This window comes from Acomys minous (genome assembly GCF_964271855.1).
Source record: "Acomys minous genome assembly, chromosome: 3".
In the NCBI taxonomy this organism is placed as follows: Eukaryota; Metazoa; Chordata; class Mammalia; order Rodentia; family Muridae; genus Acomys; species Acomys minous.
Window position 1 is genome coordinate 4,411,398 of NC_140485.1, and position 25,748 is coordinate 4,437,145.

Below are 25,748 nucleotides of genomic sequence, written 5' to 3' on the forward strand. Positions count from 1 at the left end.
GAGCCAAGAAAGACATCTGGTCTACCTGATCTTGCTCAATTTCTCTGTGATCCAATTTCCATCTCTGTAGTATTAAGCACCAAATCATAACTTCACAAAAGGAAGACATGATTTTACCTTTCTGAGTCTGAATTATCCCTCTGAAAAATAGAGGCTATCAAGCAACATGCTAAGAGAGGACAGCAGGCACCCATGTCACTGCCTAGAGATCTGAAACCTCCTGTTGATAACATTTTCAATATCTCACTGGGAGAGGCAAAACTCACTGACACAGCGAAGTGTGTCTTATAGGTCCATTTTAGTCTGTGTTCTGTCCTACTCCCTCCTTTTTAATGACCTGAGTTGATATTTCTTTACTTGATCAAACTTGAGGTATTGACACACATATAACTTTTTTGTTCTTATATTTTTTATTTGCACATATAATTCTGCTAGGCACACTAACCTTTATCCCATTCTCTCTTTTAACTATCTCATAGGAAAGATAAATTCCTAATTGATTGATTATTTATTCTGGAAACTTTAGGAATCCTTCTGATGTACTGCTGAGTCCTTTGTGGCTGTAACATGAAGCAGAAGTCACATGCTTCAGGCAGAGTTCACAGAGGGACAATAAACATGCAGTCCTTTCTAGTCACCTCCCATCCTGATGCATACAGACCAGTATGAAGATGACATAATTGCATTATGTGACTCAGTAGGGCCACAGGCAAGGAGAGTGAAGCACTGGCGAGCATTTGCTTCTTGCTTTCAAGATGATGATGATGATGATGATGATGATTAGCAGTTGCTCTTATATGTGACAGAAGTCTTGCTCATTATACAGTGCAGCTAAGAATTTGTGCTGGTCATGCTGCCTCGGGGCCTTGGAAATGTGTCTGTCTACTAGAACAAAAAGGCGTAGAGCCTTTCTCTGGGTGTGCTGCCCATACCTGAGTGCTTAAGCTCCTTAGGGATGTCTGGGGAGTTGGAGCCGGGCAATATTAAGGCCCTTGTTGTGTTTTCAGAATCCCAGCCTCTTGAGGGTACTGTGCTATGGTGAATCATAGCAGGTCATAGCTGTCTAATGGTGGGAGATTTAGGTGATTTCTTTTTCCACTGTATAGACCATGAATGGAGTTTGACTGGGCCTTGGGGATATTTCTTTTGTTTTACAGATGGAGAAACCATGTTTCTGAAGGGCAGAAGTCTTGATCCTGGTCATGAAACTAGCCAATGGGAAACTTTGGACTGAGAGATCTATAACCATGAGCAGTCACAGAAATCAACAAGACTAATATCCCCACATAACCATGCTTGCTCTCCTCTGATGAGTGGGCTTACTACCAGAACTGTACCCCAAAGACAAGAGAAGGAGACCCTTGGAAAGGACACTCGGTTGATTTGAAGACATTTCAACAGCATGGATATATAGCTCAGCGGAACAATTCATGAGGTTTTGAATTTGATTCTAGCACTAGAGAAAGAGAGAGCTATTCTTCCATGGGTGCCCAGAAGATGTAATTTTGTTGTACCTTGTTAGTAAACAGATCAGATGGAAAACAATAGCAGCCTGCCCACAGCTTACAGTGCAGAGACCTCTTCCTTCTGCTTTCATGCTATGTCTCCATGCCAACACAATCACTAAACCAAGCCCATATGAACATATTCACAGAACAGGTTTCCACTTCTGTTTGGTGAGGGCCAGCATATCTTATGCAGAATGCCACAGCACTGGGCTTTTTCTGGTTGAACAGATTTCTCCCCAAATTGACTGGTCTATTTACTATAGGAAGGGACACAGAGAATTTTGTTGCTGTTGTTGTTTTGCCATTTTTATCATGTAAAAATTGGGTTCCATTGCAACTAGGGCAAAGAGTAGGGCAGAGGGTTTGGCTATTGATGACAGTTCTCCTGAAAACAGGTCTCCTGAGACCTGGGCAGGGCTGAACCACACAGCTCTGATCCTTAGGGATTCTTTTAAAGTATTTCTTCATGAAATATGGACATGAGGGAGAGAACTATTCACTCTTGCTGTCGCCCAGAAGAGATGGCCGTGGCCTGAACAAGGGCCAGGTCAGTAGAAATGGAGAGAAGGAGATGGAATCAATACACAGACCTTACTGTTGTGTGGGAAGACAGGAAGGAGATCGATCTTGACTCACAAGTTTCCAGCCTAAGCAACCGAATGCTGAGATGGCCAAAGCAGAAAGAGTTTTGCACGGAGGATAAAGGTGTTTTGTCTTTTAAGCCTCACAGCTGTATCTCCGATTATATCCTGACTCCTTGTGATATGTAGACCTGGGAAAATTACTTGAGTTGCCAAGGGAAATACACACACACACACACACACACACACATACACACACACACACACACTACATGCACATATAGAGCTATTTTTCATACACTAGAATTTTGTCTATGTGTTACACAAAAAGGTCACAGTACTGTAGGTGTGTATATGTGTGTGTGTGTGTGTGTGTGTGTGTGTGTGTGTGTGCGACATGTACATTCACACTTAACCATAAGCCTAATGTTATCCTCCAGGATCTCTCTTTTGGAGGACAGTAAGGAGTCGTCCCCTAAGCAGACTATACAACCAAAGTGATGAAATCAAATAAGCTTAGACCTGAGTCCAGGGGAGGGTGGGAGGGCTCAGCAGCAGTCAAAATGGCAGATTCTATTACCGCTTTAGATGCTGAGAAGCTTTATGCTAACTGCCAAAAATATACCTCTGTCTAATCCCCACGGTCACAGCGAGGAGAGGCAGTTCTAACAAGCTCTAGAAGGGAGGCAAATCTGCAGGCTTCCACCTTTGTGCATAAAACAACAGCAATCAGAATGCTAATGAAGTAGCTGACAAGACAGATCCCATGGTTGCCTTTGGAATCACTGGGGGAGCAGTGAGGAGCCAGCCTTTCAGCATTTTCCGGGTAAGCCACGAGAATCAAGGAGATGCCTGATCCTGAGGGCCACCTTTGGACATAATTAGCATTTATGCTCGGTGGTTTCTGGGTAGAATAAAAAAAAAAAACCACGTTATCAAGGGCTCATCTGCAAATGGCTTCAGAAGTGGTCAAGGGAACCTGGGAAATGAGTCTCTCCAGCTGAGAGTGCCATCCCTAGTCAAGTGCACGGATGCTGATCATGACAGTGGACAAGCAGGTCCCATATCGAGCCCGAGCGATGGCAGGGGAAGAAGTGGTGGTTGACAGTTACTCCCAACGTCCTTCCCTTCACCAGTTTTGGTTATGGTTCCTAATTCCGCAAGAAAAGTTGAACAGACTGAAAGGATATTCCTTAACATGTGAGCAGAGACCCTCCCCCTGTCCCCTCCCCCTGTGCCCCCCCCCCCCCCGAGAAATGTGGATCTGATGACTACAGTATTAATTGCGCACGCAGCACAGCGTTCATAACCCTCACACGAACACTGCATATATGCTGGTAGAATGGGTGGTATTTTCTGGGTTACAAAGTGAGACACAGGGCTGGAGGAAATGCACTGAAGGGAACAGATGTTTTAGAATGAGGCAAGATCCTTACTATTCACAGCTCAAGGATTAGGAGAGGAAATGTGTGGGCTGAATGGAAGAAAAGCTGCCTGGGAGGAAACGGCCAGCAAGACATCACCTCACACACCTGAAGAGAGTGTTGACAGTTCTTCCGTCTGTGTGTCTGTGTCAGCGCTGGGTAGCTGCAGACTCCCCGCCTCTCACTGGATGAAAAGCACGGCACCTTTTCTTCTTCTCTACCCACAAGACATTATGCAAAGCAGGAGTCAGCCCAAAGAACTCGCCTCAGGAGATTCCACCCAAGTACCTCCTGATTCCGTACTTAAGGCGTATGTGGACAAGGAGATCCAGAGGAAGCCACCAGCCTGAGTTCTAGAGGCTGAACTCAGGGTGTGGGTGTATTCCTGTTTGTGCAGTTGTGCTGGAAAGGCCTGGAGCACATTACAGCAGGTGCCACCTGCAGCCGCCATCATCCCTGGACATCCGTGTTCCCGAGCGTCCCAACACAGCAAGAACTGTCCATTTGCCCGAGGGCTTTGGGGCTTGCCTGCCTATCCTGCCTGTGTGGCCAGGTGGAAATGCAAGGAGGCCAGGCAGCTTCAGTTAATGTGTGGCAGGGAGTATTAGTGTCCCCAGTCACCTCATATCCAGTAGGGGACAAGTGAGGCTGTGCCCTTCATCCCAGGTTGTGCCAGCTTTCAAATAGGATGACCCTCCAGTGGTTCTACTCAGGAGCACTGGGAATTTACTGTGCCCTCTTTCTTGGTTGCCACTACTCTATGCCTTCTGGCAGAATACTTCCCTGGAACCATCCATTGCCAAGGAAATGCCTATCCTGGATTCCTCCTTGTCTCGGGGCTCTTGGCTGCAGGAGTTCATCGCCTGCAAATCCTGGAGGAAGACATGGGAAAACTGACTTTGAAACACACACCCTCCTTTGGGTTCCTTTGGGGGGGGGTACAGAAACTTCTTTACTATAGGGTCAGATTTTTTAAAGTCATACTGGAAACCATGACTTGTACTATGCTTTATACCAGGGCAGTGGGGGTGGGTAAAGAAAAGAGAACGAAACCCACAGCCTCCGCTTGATAGTGTGATCTGATGTCTCAAGGCCTATAAACATGCGGCTTGTAGAGAACAGAAGAGCCCAGAAACTACTGTCTAAAAACAATGAAAGTCTTCACTTAACAGGAAAGTAGGACAGAGGGGAGGACATCCTATTGGTACTCCAGGTGAGAGAAGCATGGGAGAATGGGGAAATAGAAGGATCCAGAGGGTCCTAGAAACCTACAAGAAGAACATCATGATGGGCAGATTTGAGCCCAGGGTCCTGCTCAAACTATGGCAACAGCCAAGGACAATACATGCAATAAACTTCAAACCCCTACCCAGATCTAGCCAATGGACAGGACATTCTCCACAGTTGAGTGGAGAGTGGGGTCTGACTTTCACACGAACTTTGGTGCCCCATATTTGACCATGTCCCCTGGAAAGGGAGGCCTGGTGGCACTCAGAGGAAGGATAGCAGGCTACCAAGAAGAGACTTGATACCCTATGAGCATATACAGGGGGAGGAAGTCCCTGTCAGTCACAGTCATAGAGGAGGGGAGTAAGGGGAAAATGGGAGGGAGGGAGGGAGGAATGGGAGAACAGAAGGGATGGGATAACAATTGAGATGTAATATGAATAAATTAATAAAATATATTTTTAAAAACCCAAATCTATGGAGCACAGTATCTAAAACACATGGCTGATTTCTCATAGGCTACAGTATTTGATTATTTTATTCAAAATGGGTTTTTGGAGATTCGTTAAAGGCTAGTTCTTTTTTTCTTTTTAGTTATTTTTTAAATTTTTATTAATTTATTCATATTACATCTCAATTGTTTTCCCCTCCCTTGTATCCTCCCATTCCTCCCTCCCTCCCATTTTTTCCTTACTCCTCTCCCCTATGACTGTGACTGAGGGGGACCTCCTCCCCTTGTATATGCTCATAGGGTATCAAGTCTCTTCTTGGTAGCCTGCTATCCTTCCTCTGAGTGCCACCAGGCCTCCCTTTCCAGGGGACATGGTCAAAGGTGAGGCACCAGAGTTCGTGTGAAAGTCAGTCCCCACTCTCCACTCAACTGTGGAGAATGTCCTATCCATGGGCTAGATCTGGGTAGGGGTTTGAAGTTTACGGCCTGTATTGTCCTTGGCTGGTGCCATAGTTTGAGCGGGACTCCTGTAGCTCTTTTAAGTGACGAAACACAGTACATCCAGATGCCCGTATGGCATCCGTTGTTGCCATAGCCTTGTGTTTGTATTTTTTAGGGGGAAAAAGTGCTTCTACACGTTGCAGTCAACCGAGAACTGTGACATGACCTCTGTCAGGATCGGCATTAGCATCTCAGCAGAACAGAGAGATCAGGTTTATTTACTAAGCAACGCTAAATAAGAACTAAAACACTTCAGTGGGGAGCAGTAGAGCCAGCAACATACTAGACAGATGATGTGCAGGGGAGTGTTGCATCATGCTCCAGTTATTTGCCTTTGTACATAAATGTGTGGCGTCTCAGCAGTGCACATGCCCCTTACTGTAGCAGATCGCTGTGAGTTTGAGGCCAGCCTGGTCTACAAACTGAGTCCATGACAGCCATGGCTAACAGAGAGACCCTGTCTTGAAAATATCAAAAAAAAAAAAAAAAAAAAAAAAAAAAAAAAAGAGCTAAATGGGCATTTTCTCTCTCCTGCCTCCACCTGCGCTCTCAGGAATGAACTGTGAAACTATGTCTCCCTCAAAGTTCACTTCTCCAAATGCTTTTCTATGTTGGTTTGGGGGTCAAGACCTCAACTGAAGGAGAGAGAGAGAGAGAGAGAGAGAGAGAGAGAGAGAGAGAGAGAGAGAGAGAGCAATTTATACCAAACCCTTTTTCTTGTGACAGGGAGTAGGGATGGGGAGAAGCCATATCAAGATTAAAGTGTGAAAGAAGCTCCTCTGCAGAGGGGGACTGGATGCCTTCCTTTCCCCTAGCATCCCATGAGGAAAAGAACACAGTCCATGAATTACAAAGCGAAGAGGCAAGGGGAGGGGGGAATTACAAAGGGAAAAACATATCCCGCAAGGCCAGATGCTTCAGGGCACTTCCTTCAGCCACTGGCTACCTTCTTTTGGGGGAGTGCTTTTCCTTTCTTAGGAAGCAGTCTCTGTTTTTATTCTAAGTCTACCTTACATGGCTTTTTTCCCCTCTCTCCTGGTGGCTGATGGGATTTTCATATAGCCTGCATTATTGTTTTTCTCTCAAACTTTAATGCAATTGTCCTCAAGTTTTCTTTCAAGTGTATTCTAAATTATTTTGTTGATGACACTTAGACCTCAGTAGCAGGTTGTGGGACAGTCAGTTTCCGTTATAGTCTGAGGAGGCTAGAAATGGTGGTGATTTGCATAAAAATAGCAGGTGATACCTAATGGTCTGGAGTCTCAGAAGCAGAGCTGGATATTAGCATTCCAGTATACATTACTGAATGGTGGGAGGGGTGGGAGGGCTCCCAAGAAATGGACGTGGGAGAGCTAGGAAGAGGGTCAGGGAGCAGGCAGATAGTAAACGCTGACACTGAGGTTCTAGCGTGGTGACTCGAGCTTATCCTGCTGGGTCACAGGAGGAGACCGGATAGAACATGTGACCTGTTTAATCCAACTAAGGCACTGTGGGACTGATATATTTATCTCTTGTCTGAGCAGGCTTTGAAGGCTACTTTTGGGGCTGTTGGTTTTCTAGAGCTTATTAGAGAGTGTCCTGGATTCTAGAAGGATGGGATTTAGATACCAGAAAAAAGCTCAGAGGTGTGTGTGTGTGTGTGTGTGTGTAGGAACCCTAACCCTGATTATGAGAGCACAAGCAATTAGCAGTACTTAGAAGACATGGGTAGGGGGCATGCTCTAGTCAGTGTCACTCTGCCAAGGGCTTCAGGCTTGTGTTTGCAGGTACCTTCCAACACAGCCAAAGGAGGTGAGTGTCAGATTTGTCTCCAGTGACAGACAAGGAAACTGAGGGTCTGTAAAGACAAAAACACTTTGCCCATGCTTACCTGCTGGTAAGTGGAAAGACCAGGATTGAGGCTCAGGTAGGTTTCAGTGAAAGTGCAATCTTGTTCCATCCATTTGCTTGCAAAGTGCATGATTTTCTTGTTTTAAAAATATCATCCTGAGTGAGGTATCCCAGACTCAGAAAGACACACATGGTATGTACTTACTTGTAGGAGGATATTAGCCATGTAGGATAGGATAACCACACTACAATCCAAATTCCCAAAGAAGTTAAGCAACAAGGAAGGCCCAGAGGAGGTTGCTTGACTCTCTCACTCAGAAGGGAAACTAGAGTAGCCAGCAGAGGTGGATAAAGAGAGAGAACTGGGCAGGAGATGGTGTAGGGAGGGAAGTGAGGGTGGGGATCAGATGTGGGGAGTGCGGGCATAGGGAGAGTAGGGGTGGGGAGTGCGGGCGTAGGGAGAGTAGGGGTGGGGAGTGCGGGCATAGGGAGAGTAGGGGTGGGGAGTGCTGGCGTAGGGAGAGTAGGGGTGGGGAGTGCGGGCATAGGGAGAGTAGGGGTGGGGAGAGCGGGCGTAGGGAGAGTAGGGGTGGGGAGTGCGGGTGTAGGGAGAATAGGGGTGGGGAGTGCTGGCGTAGGGAGGGTAGGGGTGGGGAGAGCGGGCATAGGGAGAGTAGGGGTGGGGAGAGCGGGGGTGAGGAGAGTGGGGGTAAAGAGAGAGAACTGGGCAGGAGATGGTGTAGGGAGGGAAGTGAGGGTGGGGATCAGATGTGGGGAGTGTGGGCATAGGGAGAGTAGGGGTGGGGAGAGCGGGCGTAGGGAGAGTAGGGGTGGGGAGAGCGGGGGTGAGGAGAGTGGGGGTAAAGAGAGAGAACTGGGCAGGAGATGGTGTAGGGAGGGAAGTGAGGGTGGGGATCAGATGTGGGGAGTGTGGGCATAGGGAGAGTAGGGGTGGGGAGTGCGGGCGTAGGGAGAGTAGGGGTGGGGAGTGCGGGCGTAGGGAGAGTAGGGGTGGGGAGTGCGGGCGTAGGGAGAGTAGGGGTGGGGAGTGCGGGCGTAGGGAGAGTAGGGGTGGGGAGAGCGGGGGTGAGGAGAGTGGGGGTAAAGAGAGAGAACTGGGCAGGAGATGGTGTAGGGAGGGAAGTGAGGGTGGGGATCAGATGTGGGGAGTGTGGGCATAGGGAGAGTAGGGGTGGGGAGAGCGGGGGTGAGGAGAGTGGGGGTGAGGAGAGCGGAGGTGGGAGGTGAGAGGGCTAGAAATAGAAGGGAAACTGAGGGAGGGGCCATCTCTGAGACAAGCTGGAGACCTACAATAGGGGTGGCTCTAGCTGAGACTCCTAAGAGCATGGGACATGGAGACTGGAGTGGCCGCCTTCTAGCCAGGCAGGACTCCTAGTGGAGGGAGGGGAACACCAACGCACCCACAAAACCTTCGACCCAAAATTTGTCCTAAATACAACATGTGCAGGCATAAAGATAGAGCAGAGATTGAGGGAATGTCCAACCAATGACTGACCCAACCTGAGACCCACCCCACGGTAGAGAGCCAACCCCTGACACAAATGATACTCTGCTATGCTTGCAGACAGGAGGCTAACATAACTGTCCTCTGAGAGGCCCCACCAAAAAGTGGATTGAAACAGATGCTGAGACTTGAAGCCAAACATGGAGCACAGATCAAGAAGTATAGGGGAAGGATAAAAGGACCCAGATGGGACAAGACCTCTATAAGAAGTCAGAGTCAACCAACCTAGGCCCACGGGGTCTCACAGAGACTGAAGCACCAGCCAAAGAGCATGCACGGTCTAGACCTAGGCCCCCTACACAGATGTAAAGCTTATGGGCATCTTGATCTTCCCAGGGGTTCCCTAGCAAGAGGAGGAGAGGTTACTTTCTGACATGGCCTCTGTTGCCTGCTATTGGATCACTTCCCCTTAGCAAGGTTGCCTGGCCTGGCCTCAGTGGAAGAGGATGAGCTCAGTCCTGAGGAGACTTGAAGTGCTGGGTGGGTCGACACTTCTTCTGAGGAGGGGATGGGAAAGCGTGATGAGGGTGAGAGGGTGGGGTGAGGAGGAGAGGAGGGAGGGGTGCTCCTGTGGTCTGGATGTAAAGTGAATAAATAAACTTAGTTTAAAAAGAGGAAAGAAAGTGCGCACTCTCACCACCATGCTTTGCCATAGGCTCTGGAACCTGGGTCATGAACCCCCGTGGTGAGCCTGTGGGGAGAATAAGTCCCCAGGGTTTGATGTGGGGCTGCTGAATTACACCTCCTGAGCAAGGGTGGCGGGCGAGAGGGGGGTGTCTTAAGAGCCACTGGAACATAATTTACCCTCCGTGTGCTAATCCTCTCTGGACACCAGTTTTAGCTCCATGTTGACACTGACAAATTAAGGACATGCTCAACACTTTTCCAAGGGTAAACAGCAAATTCCACACGCCGCTTTAATCATTTTTCTTTTCCAGGGCAAAATCCCTTAACTAAACAAGTCCGTCCAGAGAGTGAGTTGTGGCTGGAACCTTTCTGACCAGACCGTGCAGGTTCTTGCCAGTTTTAAAACCTTGTTGACTAAATTTATTCCTAAGTATTATTAGACCTACAAGTAGGACTGTACTCTGATTTTGTTATTGCTACTGTATAGAAATGCTACTCATTTTTGCAGGTTGATTTTTGTAACCTGCAACTTCAGAATCCATTTATCCAAGGCTTTCTGGTGGGGCCTTTAGGATCTTCTGCAGAGCAGTAGAGATTTCCAGTTTGTCCTTCCCTACCTTTTATTTCATAATGATGCAAGTTTTAAAAGGCCAAATGAATGGGCTTACTTACTTATGCTTTTGGTGGTACACGGGTAGAACCCAGGGCTTTGTGTACACTAAGCAAACATTTTCCTTCTGAGGTATGCCCACAAATTCCAAATAATTACATTTTAGGTATTCTTAACACAAAGAAATTTTAAGTGTGTAAAGTGATAGATATATTAATTAGCCCACTTTTGGTCATTTGAAAATGGGTCAAAACTTTATACCCATAAATATGCATAAGTCATTATTATTTGTCAATTAAAAAGTTAACCTCCTTCCCAGAAAATGGGCAATACTTCTTGCCTCTGAGCCCTTGGCTTGAAGGAAAAACCCAAATGGAGAAATCTGTTGTGGTACCTAAGAGCTAAGAGCCTAACTCTCACAGAACACCTATTGTGTGCTGGGAGGCATGCAGTACTCGCTCCAAAACAGACATTTCCTCTCACCTATTCCTGTCTCTGTAGTACCTTACATCCTCATTGGGTAGTACCACCCTTCAGCCCTTCCTCCTGGGATGACCAAGCCAAGGACCCCACCTTTGAAAGGACCAAGTAAGAAAGTAGTGCTTCTTTGCCAGGGGAAAAAAATCTAACTCCATCATATCAAGCAGAAAATATGGGAAGGTAGGCTGGATGCTGAATTCATGACTGGGGCATCCAGGGTAACATTTAGCCATATATATAAATTTTTTTTTACATTTATGCTAGTTAAAACTAAGTAAAACAGACAAACAAAAACCTAGTCCCTTGAGGGGCACTCCATCTTCCAGTTTCCTCAAGAACAAAGCTCAGCCCATGTGCACACTTGATTTGGCAGGTAGCTGGGTGTAGGGTAGGGCATAGACTTGCTCTGCTGGTGATGTGTCCTCCCCCTTCCCCCCCCCCCCTCAGGGTTCTGGAGAGAAGCTTCTTGAGTAAGAGCTGGCGACCTGATTCAGGACAGGCAAACTCACATGGGATGGCGATCCACAGCTGAGTCAGGGAGAACTGAGCTGAGCCCATGGAGGCCTACCGAGGTTGTGAATGGTGCTGGTAGGTGGTGAGCAAGCAGGGCAGGCAGTCAGAAGGACACGCCAGGGAACCAAGGTGAGACTGGAAGCGCAGTCGCACCTCTTGAGAAAGAACACAGGTCGTCCCGGGAAGATTGGAAGCACGTCACCTGAGCTGGAGCGAGAACACCCCACACTGAACTAGTGACGAGAGTGAAGTCTGAGGGGGATGCTAGCTGGGTGCTCCCTCCTAGTACCCAATAGCATCGGATCACATCTATGCCAGAGGCTCCTTCCACTGACAGGGATTCTCTCTGCACCTCTGGTGAACAACGTAAGGTCACAGTGGAATCCTGAGGTGGGGACCGGCCCACTCTGAACCTTAGAAGCTAATGTAGGTGTAAGGGAGAATGGAGATAGACCAATATAGTCAGTGGGGTTCTCCGATGCACAGACCATATTACCTCCCCGAGCTAAAGGAGAAAGAAAGAAATGAGCAGGTGAATGTGGCAGTGGCGACCACCACCCACGGACCCAAACCCTCACATGGGGATGGCAGAGGAGTGGTATCAGCGGCCTTCCTTGCCAGTCCTGGATGGCCTTCATCTGCGGGAGTCTTGGCTTGATGGACCAGCACAGGATTCTGTACTGACTTCCAGGATGGCTTGCTCTGTACAGGACCCGCACCCTGTACTATAACCTCCTAAAGGACCCTGGGCACTGGCATGCAGGGAAGCCAGATGTGGACAAGGAGGTTCCCCTGACTGGATAGAGTAGGCTAAGAGAGAAGGATAGAGATCCATCCCCCGTAGGGCCCATGTATCCATTTTGCTGTCTTGAGAGGCCAGCTGGGAGCTGCAGACGGCAGCTTCCTAATTAAGATTTGTGTAAGAGATATCTTCCACAGGTTTGTGGCTTTGAACACTTGGATCCCAGCTAGTGGTACTACTTTGAAGGGTTGTGGAAACTTTGAGAGGTGGGGCCTACCTGGGAAATATTAATCAATGACGGTATGCCTTTCAAAGTCGTACAAGGTTCCCAGCTCCCCAGTATCTGTCTATATCTGACCCCACTTCTCTCCTACCTTGATATAAGCTGACCCATCATTCCATCTTCCCCCCCTCCTCTTGCTATGATGGTCTGAGGCCCAGAAACTGAGCCAGTTGCTTCTCTCAGGTATTTGGTCCCAGCTATGACAGCACTGACTAGTGTGCACCCGTGCAACTCAGTGGAGGAAAATTCCTTTCTGGGGAAAATCCCTGAGATTCCTGTGCAACTCCTGGAACATGTCTAGGTTGAGACTATGAAAGCTCAGGGGAAGCATTCTCAATGATGTATCCTTTTTATTATTTGTGCTTTACAGTCCTGGGGCTCAGACCCAGCATCCTGCTGTTCCACTGAGCAACTCCCACAGCCCACTCACCGAGGCTTCTGTCCTGGGCAATCCATTTGCCAGATGTGGGCTGCTGGATGATCAAGCAACTCTACTCAGTCTCATTTAATCAGAAGTTGCCTTAACAAGGGAGAGAATCACTCTCCCATGTGTGATACTTCACACACACACATACACACACACACACACACACACACACACACACACACACACCGGGGGGGGGGATAGCTTCACATCCTGAAAGTGGTGAACGAAGCCTCAGTGCCTATAGAAGTTACGTTTGAAAGCTGGCAAAGTACACAGGGAGGCTTGACCCACCAAAGAGGGACAGACCCCCAAATTTGTTTTGAGAGGGTCGACTAGTTACATCTTTTCTCCCTCCCCTGGCAGAGAAAATGCCTAACTTGGTTAATCACCTCACAGATTCAGCTATCTGTGTTATACAGGATATTACCAAAAAGTTGCCAGGTACTTATAAACCATAGTCAGAGCCTCAGAAAACAACCCACAGGCTTCTCTCTCTGTTTGGAGCAGACCTCAGTGAGCTTACGGAGGACATAGGTTTCCTCAGAGACATGAAATCCTACATCTAACACCCCAGCATTAGGAAAGATGGAAGAACAAAGGATTTCTAAGACACATGCACTTTCCTGAGGACTAAAACTATAAAGATGGCAGATTTGCCCACTTGCAGGGGAGGCACACACACACACACACACACACTTGGAAGACATAGAAATGCTTTTTGAAGTGCAATCTCAGGGCTTAGGTATTCTAAACCAAAAGGATCCAAGGAGGGAAATTAGAGTTATGGGGTTCAGCAACTGAGCCAAAAAGGGCTGTCCTGTGCCCCACAAATCACACACAAAAGAGAAGTATTCCCAGGGCAGAACAACAGCAGCAAACCCAGACAGCTAAGATTTAAAAGTTTGCTGGTGTGTGTGGGAGGGTGGTCTTTGGTCCCACCAGCATCCACAGACCTGTACCAACTTGTGCCAAGACTAGAGACATAACATAGAAAGTAAACACTGTGGTACAGGGCAATGGGCAATGTGGGTTTGGGTACAAGTGCTAAATGTGATTAGCTTTCCCAAGAGGCCTGAAAGCACATGTCACTCTGCCTGAGACCCATGACTGTGGCTACTTAACTTCATGAAAAGAAAAGCCCTATAGCTCTAACCCTAGAACAGTTGAGGGGGACAGGCCATGCCTACTGGGACCCACTGGCAGAAGACAGTACTTTGCTGATGTGGATGGGAGTGCACCAGGCTCTGGTACTTTCAAGTGGATGCTCACCTGGCCTGGCGTATTCCTCCTCCTATCTGGGACTCCCAGGTGTGTCTCCCACAGGCTCTTGGGCCTTTCTCTGTGATCTTGCTGGGACACTCTCAACGTGCAGAAGGAAGGTCTGCTCTGATCCTGTGTCTGATCTTTTCCAGCCCTAACCCTTAGCAAGGAGGTAAAGCTGAATGAAGACCAAGAGGAGGGACAGTGGCCCAGCCACCCCAGTACAAACCTCCAAGTCACCTCATAGTGACCTCCATATGAGTTCCATGACCTCTCTGCCCTCATGCCCGTGCACTCGCTACCCACATGCCTCAGTTCTCTTTTCTCCAGGTGCTCTGAATTCTCCCAGGCGCATGCCTCCTCTGCAAGTGGGCAAATATCGCCCATACACCCAACCATATGGTTTTCTTCTCTTGTCTGGAATTACGCCTATTTCTCTTCCCAGATCTCCTCAAGGCCAGCAGCACCTGGGCTCCCAAGTGTGCCTCTGCTGAGCTCCCCCAGTAAACAGAACAGGGCATGGTTAGCACTTTGCACATCTTCCATCCATGGCTGTTCTCCTCACACCATACTGACTTCCTACACGGTAAAGCTGTCTTTCATCTACCCAGAAGGGCCAAGCCAAGCACTGACAAACTGTACTAGCTCAAGGAAGTGTGTCTAGATGTGTGGGTCATTTAACTTCTTGCAGTTTTGACTTACATATTCATCTGTGAATGCTGGACCCTAAAACACTCTTTGTCCTTAAAGCAATTATTCTTACATCCTGGTGTGTTCACGGAAAACTTCCTGAGCAAGCTAAATTTGCTGGGTAATATGTTAGGTCCCTGGGGATAAAAGATTCTGCCCTGCATTGAGCAAGCGATAACTATAACTATACGAGTCATGTTTAGTGAACCAAATATGACGGAAAGGGCTCCCCTCACGAGACAGTGTTTCCTTTGTAGAGTGTCTGGTGGGTCAAAGGTGGCCCTTGACATTGCAGCTGCACCCGCAGGTCAACTCTCCCAGCTATGTTGAGAGATGTTCCCCTCACCCTACCCACCTGAGTCTGCCCTGGGCTACACACATGCATGTGGAGCACAGGTGGCAAGTTCAAGGTTAATCCACCTGGGTCCCTTCCTTCCGAGATTGGAGTCCTGGAAAGGAGCCTGTGCAGATCTTGGCAGCCAGCTTGAGGCTGTGTGTTAGTTACTTCTTTGTTGTGATAGAATACCATGACCAAAGGAGGAAGGAGTTTATTTGGGCTTATGGTTTTAGAAGGAGAATCCATAATGGCAGGGGAGGCCTGGCAGCAGGTGGCCAGAGCAGGAAACTGAGAGATTGCATCTTCACCCACATACAGGAAGGAGACAGAGGGACGGAGGGATGGAGGGACGGAGGGAGGAAGGGAGGGAGGGAAAGAGAGGGGGGAGGGAGGAAGAAGAAGGAAGAAGAAAGAGAGAGAGAAAAGAAGAAGAGAGAAAGAAGAATAAAAAAGAAGAAGAAAAAGAAGAAAGAGAGAGAAGAAAAAGAAAAAGAAGAAGAAAAAGAAGAAGAAAGAGAGAGAGAAGAAGAAGAAGAAGAAGAAAGAGAGAGAGAAAGAGAGAGAGAGAGAGAGAGAGAGAGAGAGAGAGAGAGAGAGAGAGAGAGAGAATATGAACCCTTGACGCCTACCTCCAGTGATGCACTCCCTCCCACAAGGCTCTACTTCCAAACAGTGCCACTAACTACAGGGACCAAGTGTTGATCTGTGTGAGCCAAAGGGTGCACATTCTCATTCAAACCACCAGGAGCCATGTGGGTAGGTAGCTCTTAGACTCTGCATTGTAGAGCAAGGCCTTAAAGGGATGGGCCCTCACCTCCATCTCTGGGTTTCTTGCCTAGATTCTAAAGCACAGGGCCTGGGACAGGAGCAAAAAGGAGCGTCAAAGTGTTATATATACCAGTATATATACCAGAAACCTCAAAGTGTTAACTTGTAGACTCATGCCCACTCTCATAGGGAGCTGCCTACTGTAATAGCACATGCTGCCCACTTTGTTTTCATGCCAGCCTGGACCTATTGCTACAGGTAACAGGAGCCTTTCTGAGTAACCTGGCCATGTGAAGGGCAGTGGAAATTCAGGACCCTTGGCCTTTGGGTGGGAAGACCGAGTTAAATGGGAGGGCCCTGCCATGTGCAGCTAACAGCACTTCTGTGGGAGGATGAAAGCCCTGAGTGTTTGGGCCAAGATCAGGAATCTCATATCTCAGATGTCAAAGCAGCAGGGTGCTCTTAGCTGCTGGGGAAGTCTGGATCCCACCCAGTGCCTGGGACGCCTCAGCCGTGTGACAGTGGAGCCTCTGTGGTGCCAAAGACGGCATCCACATTAATTAGTGCACACAGCTCTCTGGAAGAGCAGGGAGGACTGGCAGCTTTCCAGAAGTATTATTTGTTTGGTGTTTTTAGAGACAGTCTTTGCTAAAAAGAAACATGTCATGTGTCTTGTCCCCAGGTAGGAACGCAGTTGAAAAAGAGTTGAAGGGCTGATTGCTTTTTCCAAGAAGGAGGTTGGTTCAAGTGACACACAGCTCTAGAGAAAGGGACCATCTTGTCGGAAACCATGTGCAAGCAAAGACTTCAGAGACTTAAACCCGTGCCTGATGTAACTCCAGAACCCAGAATATGCCTATAGATCACTTTCAGGTGTGGACTGAAGATTGGTTGCTAACTCTTCTTTCTTCGACCTCTGTGGTCTTGTGAATACAACTGATAGAGCAGAAATGTGGCTTCCGAGGTCAAGTGCTAAAGACCATAACAGCTACAGTCCATGGCTTCCATGTGGAAATCTGACTCCTGGAGGCTACTCCACTGCAGAGGACACATGGAGGAGCTTTGATTGATGGCTCCAGGGGAGTCCAGCAAAGCTCAGGCCCCAGATCTGAGGCTGAAGAAGGCCTCTGGAAGTGTACCGTGCAGCCCAAGTCACCAAAGTCAAGTTGTCCCACCCACATGGAGAGGCATTTCCTTCATGTTATGTCTGAATGATTGACAGAGAGAGCGCAACAACCACGGATGTGAACAGGATCCACTGAGTTTAGGGAGTTTATCTTATAGCAATAGTTAAAGAAGATGGCGCTAAGAATGTTTTGAGGCTGTAACATGCCTAGTCTAGACTTTGGATGGAGTGTTCTTGTTCTGCAGCCATTTTCTTAGATATGTCACACACACACACACACACACACACACACACACACACACACACACACACACACACACATACACCTCAAAAGCAGACAAACAAATAATCCAGAAAACTCTCCAAACAGGATCAAGGTCAAGCAAAGACCTTAGATCCACTGTGTTTGGATGATGATATGGGACGCTGGTGTAAACTACAAAACCAGAGGAAGTCATAAGCTATAGTTGAGCACCTGTTAAGGGACAAGCAAAAAAAAAAAAATTAAGAAAAGGGACAAGCACTGAGCATTATCACATTTAGTCTGCTGAGTGAGAAAATCCAGTCCCTACTATGTGCCAAGAATGAGTGAGAATGAAGCCAGGGACAGAACAAACTCTATTCTCAAAGGGCTTATGTGGGAAGCTGACAGGCGATGAAAAAAAAAAAACACTGTATAACGACAGATCACATAGAGTAAAATAAAGCATGGTAAGGGGAAAGAAACACTGTGACACATAGACCGGCTGGTCGCAAAATGGCGCCGTGTGAGCATTGGCAGGATCAGGCTAGTTGGGAAACAAATATGACGAGAGTTCACTCTTGGGTATGAGAACGAAAGAAGACTACAGACAGATGTCTGCCAGCCGGTCTTTAAGAGATGGTACATTTGGAGATGGTCTGCCCCCAGGCAGGTGGGCAAGCAGGAGTGGAGCCGCTGTGGGCATTTCTGCTGTCAACCTACCTTCGGTAGTTCAAGCACACCAGGCAAAGGCACAAGAGGGGCTACTTACACAGAGCACGTGGAGGACCACCGCCCCTTGCCGCCGGTCTTCGTTGGAGAAGATGTCCCTGGGGAATTCATGCAGAGCTGGAGAACAGAGAGAGAACCAGCTCAGTACAGATGACCTTTGCAGTGCAGCTGATCTAGGACAACGCCACCAGCCCTGGCTTTAGACTCCTATTGGTCCTTGGTTTATGAACTTGCATAAGAACAAAACAAAACAAAAGGCCTCAAGTTCATGAACATCTAACTAGAATTTAGTATTTCCTTCGAGCAAGAAGTGACAAACTATGCAAGTGTTAGCATGACCTCGGCCCTAGCTGACAATGCAGAGTTTCATCTAGAGTTGTCCTTTGGTGCCCATGAGAGATTGAATCTGGGATTCCTAGGTCCCTTCTGGAAAATGGCATGGTATTTGCATATCATCCCTAGATGATGCATAATTTTCCTACAATGTAAATGGCATGTAAATAGTCAACACGCTGTATGATTTAGGGAACGATAAGTCCGCATACAGGAATAATTAAAAATATTTTCAACGGTAGTTAGCTGATCTGTGGTACAGAACGCACGAGTATGGAGGGTGCATTCCACTCCATGCCACTATATTTGTGCAGCTCTGCTTTGTCACTTTGGTGCTATGGCAGTTTGTAGAACATCACCTGTGACATCAGGTTTAAATAGGGAAGCTGAGTGTGGCACACATCTTTAATCATCTCAGAGAGTGTGGGAGATCTCTGTGAGTTTGAGGCTAGCCTGGTCTACACAGTGAGTTCTAGGCCAGCTGGGGGTTACATAGGGGGACCTTGTCGCAAAAAAATAAAAAATAAAACTTACACGAGGAGGCGTGGAACTAGCATTACAAACGTGTTCTCTAGTATTCTAAAACATTTTCATTGAATATGACCAGCTTTTATTTGTCATCTTATAAACTTGGCTGCATGCAGTGGAAAGGGTTTTTCTGAGCAGAGCATGCAGGCTGCCCTTCACTCCTTCCCCATCACACTCCCACCAGCTTGGGGACTCCAGCACCCCCATCCTGCTCTGGAACGCTGCTCTTCTTTCTGACCTGACCTCCATTTGCCATTAGGTGTGTCATTCAGGAAGCAGTAGACACCCTGCCTGCTCTCATCTAACCTTTGGCAGACATCACCAGATAATGACATTCTCCCCTGGAGCTTGAGGATGTCTCCTACTGTTTCTCTAGTGAGCAGTCGATGGAATCATCACCAGAGGGCAGGAATTGTACACCAGCTATCAGGAACATAGGTTTGCCACTCATTCTTTTGTAAGCTCTCCCCTAAGCAGAGTTAGAGATGAGGATTTAGGGATGTACAGTTTATCTGGGAAGTGGCTGCAGTGCTGTTGTGAGTGAAGACAGTAACAAGACCAAGAAGGTAGGATAAAAAAAGTTGACCATGGAGGATGCCAGGGTCCAGTCCTGTTGGGCAACGCTGAAGCTCTCATAGCAAATACCTCATGATCATGGCTCGCTAGCTAGGGGATTTGTCCCAGACACAAGCCACTGGCTACTTCTTGCAAATACTCAGTTTTCTGTTTCCTGTGGCTTTGGGTCAGAGGTATAAGGTATTTGTGCCACAGAGTATATCTGTACACATCTGTATATAAAGTAAACCTCGTCTCCTAAAGTGCATCAAGAAGAGTTAAAAGTATTGATTACTTCTTTGAAATCTGTTCATTCTCTCATTATCTTCCTTATAGTAACTATATAGACAAGAGCTATTAATTACCTTGGATTATTATTCATTTCATGATGTATAGTTAGGCTCCGACTGTCAATGGTGCCAAAGTTTCATACATTTAATAGAAACTATCCTTATAATTCTGAATGTTGGTCAGGTCCTGGGCTGTCAATATGTGGTACAGGGTGCTCCATGAGGCCTAACCACAGGGGAATGTGAGTGTCCTGAGCATATTTGAAGTGGGTTGGGTCAAACTAGGACTGTGGCAAACTAAGTGTACTAAATATACAACTGAAGATGGGTTATTGGATTATAACCTCATTGTATGTCACAGAGCATGTGTGTGTGTGTGTGTGTGTGTGTGTGTGTGTGTGTGTGTGTGTGTGAAAAAGATCAAGGTATTTTTTATCACAAACATATACAATTAACAACTTAACACACATAATAAACATATAACTTTTATGATTGCATATATCAATGATATCTTAATGGAGTTGGGTTTGTTTTGTGTGTTTTTTACTTTTGTTTTGTTTTTTTTGCTAGGTTTGCCTGTATGGTGCTAGTTAACCACACTTGCTACTTATAGCCTCTCCTTAGGATGATGAAATGGGGAGGTGAGGAATGACAAGAATTCCCTAGATGTCCCAAATATGCTTCTCTAAGGACAATATGCTTTGAATATATCACACTGAGTTCTCCTGATTAATGAAAAACCTTGGAAGATTTTACCTTGTGGGTCACAATTAAGTTACCATGTCGAAATGACAATAGGAGGACAAAAGTCCACAAAATAAGCTATGAGTTGAGATCAAGCCTTGGGCCCCGAGATGTTGCCCACTATTTTATTGAACTGTCTCAATTCCAGCACCTTCCCTCCACATGCTAATGCCTCTGGTTTGCAGTCCCTTCGGTACAATGCAAGGAGCTCTCCAGGGATCCTAGGAGGAAATCATTAGCTTTGAAACCTCTCTGCTGATGACAGTGTCTGTATGCAGGTTTTCTGATGTTATCCTCAATTCTAATCTCTGGCCTTTTTTTTTAGCTTTCCCAAGGAGTAGGGAATTGAGCCATAACTACCTGGTAGCTTCCACATTTCCCTGACTTCTCCTAAAATTATAATAAACATGAGTCATAAACTATGAGAGAAGTTCCTTCAAGGCCACTACCCAAACTCAGGAGATTGGGAAGAGAGAAAGGAAAGGGAAATCCCTCTATAAACATTTGCCCTGTCCTCTCCCAGAGAGTCCAGACTCTTTCTGCATAGTGACCAGATTTCATGTTTCCTGTTTGCCCAGACCTTGGGCTCCAATTTTTGGCTCCAAAGAGACGACAACCACTGTCTATGCCATTGCAGCCTCCTTGTCCCCGAGGTTCCTGTTGCCTTCTGTAGGCTAATTTTGCTTCATATAAAGTCCTTGGTGGCTGGAGTTTGTGTTAGGTTGGATAGTGATGAACACACATGAGTCAAGACCATGGCTCTGGGGGCAGGAAGGATGACTGGGCAAAGATGATGGTGCACATTTATTAATCACCTGCCTCAGGCAGGCTCAACACATCTCACTGAACCTCCGCCAACCCTTTTTATACCCATAAAAGCCATTATTTGCATTTTGTAAATGAGAAAGCTAAGGGACAAAGACATCAGGTTGCATATGTGAAGACTTACAGCTATAAGTCTACAGAGCAGGGCCATACTTGAGTTAAGTTAGAGCCAATATATCTCATTGGGCTGTCTTTTCCACTTCTGACATTATTTGTGGTGTTACTCTGTGATCTCTTCCTTCTCACAACTTCCTACTTCAGCAGAGAACAAGAGATGGGATAATTCTCCATTGAATTATCTATCCTCAATGTCACTGACACAAGATGTTTCAACACCAGCCAGTTATAGGATTTAAGGGCCACAACTTACTACAACCTTCCAACCCTCAGACTGATAGAATGCCAAGTTAACTTACTGATCACAACAGTTCTCACAGGAGAATAAAAGACCAGTATACTACTCTGAGAAACAACCAAAAGAATCACACGTGGGAGCTGCTGAGTGAGATTCCCAACTCAGTGGAGGGTAGAGATGAGCAGAGTTGGTAAGGGTCATTTGTCATATGTGTGCCATTTTTGTCATAAATGTGTGTTAGCCATCTATTTCTTTACCTCCATGACCAGCAGAAGTAATGTGGCTTTAATCAAGAATAGGCTTAGGGCAGCATATGAAGGGAGTTAAGGCCACAGAGGAGACACCATGAGAAAGGAAGAAGTAGCTGTGAGTTTGCCTCTGCCATGTGTCCACACCAGGACCAGTTTGTCCCTGTAATCTCACTACCATGTGGAAATGGTTGGTAAGCAGAGTGGAACAGTTTCATCAAGGGCTCTGTGTAATCAAGAGAGAACTTTGGTTTTGAATACTTAACATCTTGATTTTAAATCTCCTTGAAAGTCAGCAGACAGCTACTGGGTGAGTAAAAGTCCAGTGAAGATAAGTATCCCACTGATCTTTGCTTTGGACACTGTAAGAGTCTCCATGCATCGTTAACATGTGGACCGGACTGAAAATCCTGGGGAACACTAGGCTGGAGACCATATCCTGAGTGGAGTAGAGCCCAAAAGACAGAATTATGCATCAGCAAAGTCCTGAAAAGAAACACAGGTCCTGGACAAGCATGAGTAACAGTGATGCAATCGCAGAAATGAGTTCAAGGTCTTCCTTCCCTCGCTATGCACAGGTCCCCCACTTCCTCTCCTAGGAGTTGGTATCATGGTAGCATCCAGAGCCTGATCTCTGATCTATCACCAGCTGTGAGCTCCCACCTGATTGGTCATGGGAAAATGCGTGGGAAGTCCCTGTGGAGTGATGGTTGGTATAATTCCATCACAACACACACCAGAGTCTGGGGACAGAGCAACTGGCGGTCATGGAGCTCCCTTGATAAAATGATGTGGTTTGCCCATGATCAGATGAAGTAGGGGGTTGAGGTTGAGAAGAGTGAGGAATATAGAAGTGAGTCAGTAAAATGCTTTCAAATAAATTGCTTCATGATGAACCATAAGGAAAAAATTTTTTGATAGTTAGTAGTCATGCAAAAAGAACAACCAGGCTAGAGAGTCTCCTAGGATGGATTCTTCACCTGTGACATCAATCACACACAAGCTGATCAAGCTTTAATGTAGCCTGTGTTGGTTTCAAAAAGAAAAGGCCTCTACAGACTCATGTGATGAATGTCTGACACACAGGGAGTGATGAGGTGTTGGACTTGTTGGAATAGGTGTGGCTTTGTTGGAGGAAGTGCATCACTAGGGGGAGGGCTTTGAGGTCTCACATATGTAAGCTATGCCCAGTGTGGCTTACTGTCACTTCCTGCTCCCCGTGGACCCAGACGCAGAACTCTTAGCTCCTTCTCCAGCACCATGTCTGCCTGCACACTGCCATGCTTCCGACCATGATGATAATGGACTAAATGTCTGAATTTTAAGCCAGCCCCAATTAAACGTTTTCCTTTATAAGAGTTGCTGTGGTCATGGTGTCTCTTCACAGCAATGGAAATCCTAACCAAGACACAGCATTTCTCTGCAAACACACATTGGGCAGATGATGACCGTACGATGATGGTCTCATGATTACTCTTGCACCTCTTACAAAGAATGAAAGCTTGTTTGCTACAGTTTCCGTTACCAACTAGCTCAAGCTTGAGTTGCCAACTGTGGGGCCTGTGAAGCCAGAAGCTGAGAGGTTGTTCACTGCTTCGCATGATCCCAAGGCACTGATCACTCAACACTCTTGACCAACCCCATACTGGTCATACCCTGTGCTGGTCACGGTGTAGGGAGAGAGTAGGCCAGGTTTGTCCCGCTGGCCAAACAGTTCAGGGAAGAATGGCCAATGGCAGCTAAGCTCCTCCCACAGAGAACAGGCAAACTCTGCATGTGGAAAACATGCTGGTGTTTTGCATATGTGAGTGTTTACAGAACACCTGCAGTTTTCCATGAGGAGCACATGGAGGCAGAGGGGCACACTCATATAGAAGGCTCTGCCACTGGTCCCTAGCCTCAATTCCCTCATGCATGTGTAAATAGAAGATCAGACAGTTCAGGGCCTCTAGGACCCCCATCCCCCACCCCCCAACACTCAGATGTCTGGTGTTAGCCATCCTGTAAGTGTATATTTATTGTGTCAAATCCAAAAGAATGGAGAATGTTTCTTACGAATAGAGGCAGGGTGCTGCTCACTGCTTGTCAGGACACGACAGCAAGATGGCTGTAGTTTTCATGAGCACTCACAGTCTGGAACTGAGACTAGAGTTCAGTCCCCCGAACACAGCTTCTGTCTATCTCAGCTCCCTTCTTTCTTCCATGCAATTTTCTTTCCAGTATATCCTGCCCGTCTGGTGACCAGCAACAGCATCAGTGCTGTTCCCATGGAAACCACAGAGCCCTGAGCAGAGTGGATCCCTCTATCCAAGGCAACAGTAATCAGCGTCCTTATGTCTGTCTCCTGGCTGAATTCACGAGGCCCAAGAGTGATAAATCTAAGTGGAGGATTGCAAAGAGGTATAATGTGTTTTGTTCTGTTTGAAAGAAAAAAAATTTAGTTTGGACATGAACACCATGTCATATTAGACAGCCTTGTCATATTTTGATCAAGAAACAGACTAGGCTGGACACGAACCTCCCAGAGCTTACATTTGAATCAAATGTTTAGTATAAAAGTGCATTGCACTCTAGCGGGTAGAGAAGAGACACCTTCAAATATACACATGTCTGCAAGCTACTCGGTATTTCCTAGTGATGCAACTTCGGTGACTTGTTATGCATGCTCAGATGGGCTTTTTGGTGATGCAGCTGCCCAGGTGGCATTCATGCTCCTGTAGTAACTCCAAGAAATGCTTTGGCTCACCAAGATGGTTTTACACACAGTTGTTTATTTGGTTTGTCATTGTCTTCTGTTTCTGGTGGGGGGTGGTGATGGTGGTAGTGAATAGAAACAGACTTTCCAGGCAAAGTCACACAAAAGGCCAGATTCTTCATCATGTCTGGGCAAGTGGAATCTTGGCTTCTTCACTCACCAGAACACCAGTCTCTCATGTACAGTCTTCTCATGACAAAACACCTAGAGCAAGTCCATTGACTACTCAGCAAAGTGGGGGTCCACACACTGTCTATCTCTCTGTGCAGTGATGGGTGAAGTTATACTACTGTTTCAGATGCTTTTGTTTGTCTTAATTAATGATTCTCCTTCCTTAACCCAGTAAAACCTTCATCTCCCACTTTCACTGGCTGGAACATTCTGAACCCCGCCAGGTGTGACATTTACTTGGCTCCCCACAAAGCCTTCTCTGGCTCTTTCTGTAGCCCCATTGTACCATGGCAGCATCGATGAAATGATTTCCCCACCACATTGTGTTTCTTGCTTTATGAATGTATACCTTCCCTTCAGGGACAATGAACTCCCCGAGGACAGAAACCCTGCCATTTCTCTGCTGCCAACCCCCACCAGGCAAGGATCCATGGAAATGAACTAAATGTCAAGTGAATGTAAGTGTGAATAAACACAAAGGCCCTTTTCCCAGGAGGTGGCTTTTATATAAACACAGGACAGAATTACCAACTGGGAAATTTTGTTGGAAGCGCCATCTCAGTAAAACTCTCCACAACCACACCTCAACGCCATTGCCCATTAGAACTTTTCATAAATATCCCTTTTCTTTCTCTCCCAGAAACTTGGAAGGGGGCCTGTCTACAGTCCCTTCAAGGGTGGGTGGCACCAGGAAACTAGGTTGGCTAGTGAAATAGGACCACAATACCAGTTGCATGTGGCTTTGAAAGTCAGTGCTCATCTCACCAGCCTGCATCATTGTCTTGCCTTGGTGATCCTGAAAGCTCAGCAGGGTGAATCTTCTATTCAGCTGAATCCTCTTGTGCCATCTCAAGTCCCCAGTCCCCTCATGCACATACTTTGTCTAAGCAGCATGCATAAAAGTAACAACTTGTTTTTTTGTCCTGAGATTTTTTTTTTTGGAGGTCCTCTTTAGCCAGAATATCCTAACCTGTTGTGAGCAACATGAAGTCAATAAGGCTCTCAGCATCCTGTAACTTTCCTAGGTAAGATCTTGGCCGGGAGAAAATTGTGACTGTTTT

At 46.8% G+C, this 25,748-nt stretch overlaps 1 protein-coding gene across 1 annotated transcript in view; it reads right to left on the bottom strand.

Annotated features, from left to right (window-relative positions):
* Positions 1–25,748, bottom strand: part of SLC24A3 (solute carrier family 24 member 3) — a 496,071-nt gene that overhangs the window by 186,600 nt on the left and 283,723 nt on the right. The window contains exon 3 of the mRNA XM_084777255.1: positions 17,924–18,000. Within this exon, the coding sequence (XP_084633381.1) occupies positions 17,924–18,000 (77 nt within the window). The remainder of the gene's footprint in view (positions 1–17,923; positions 18,001–25,748) is intronic.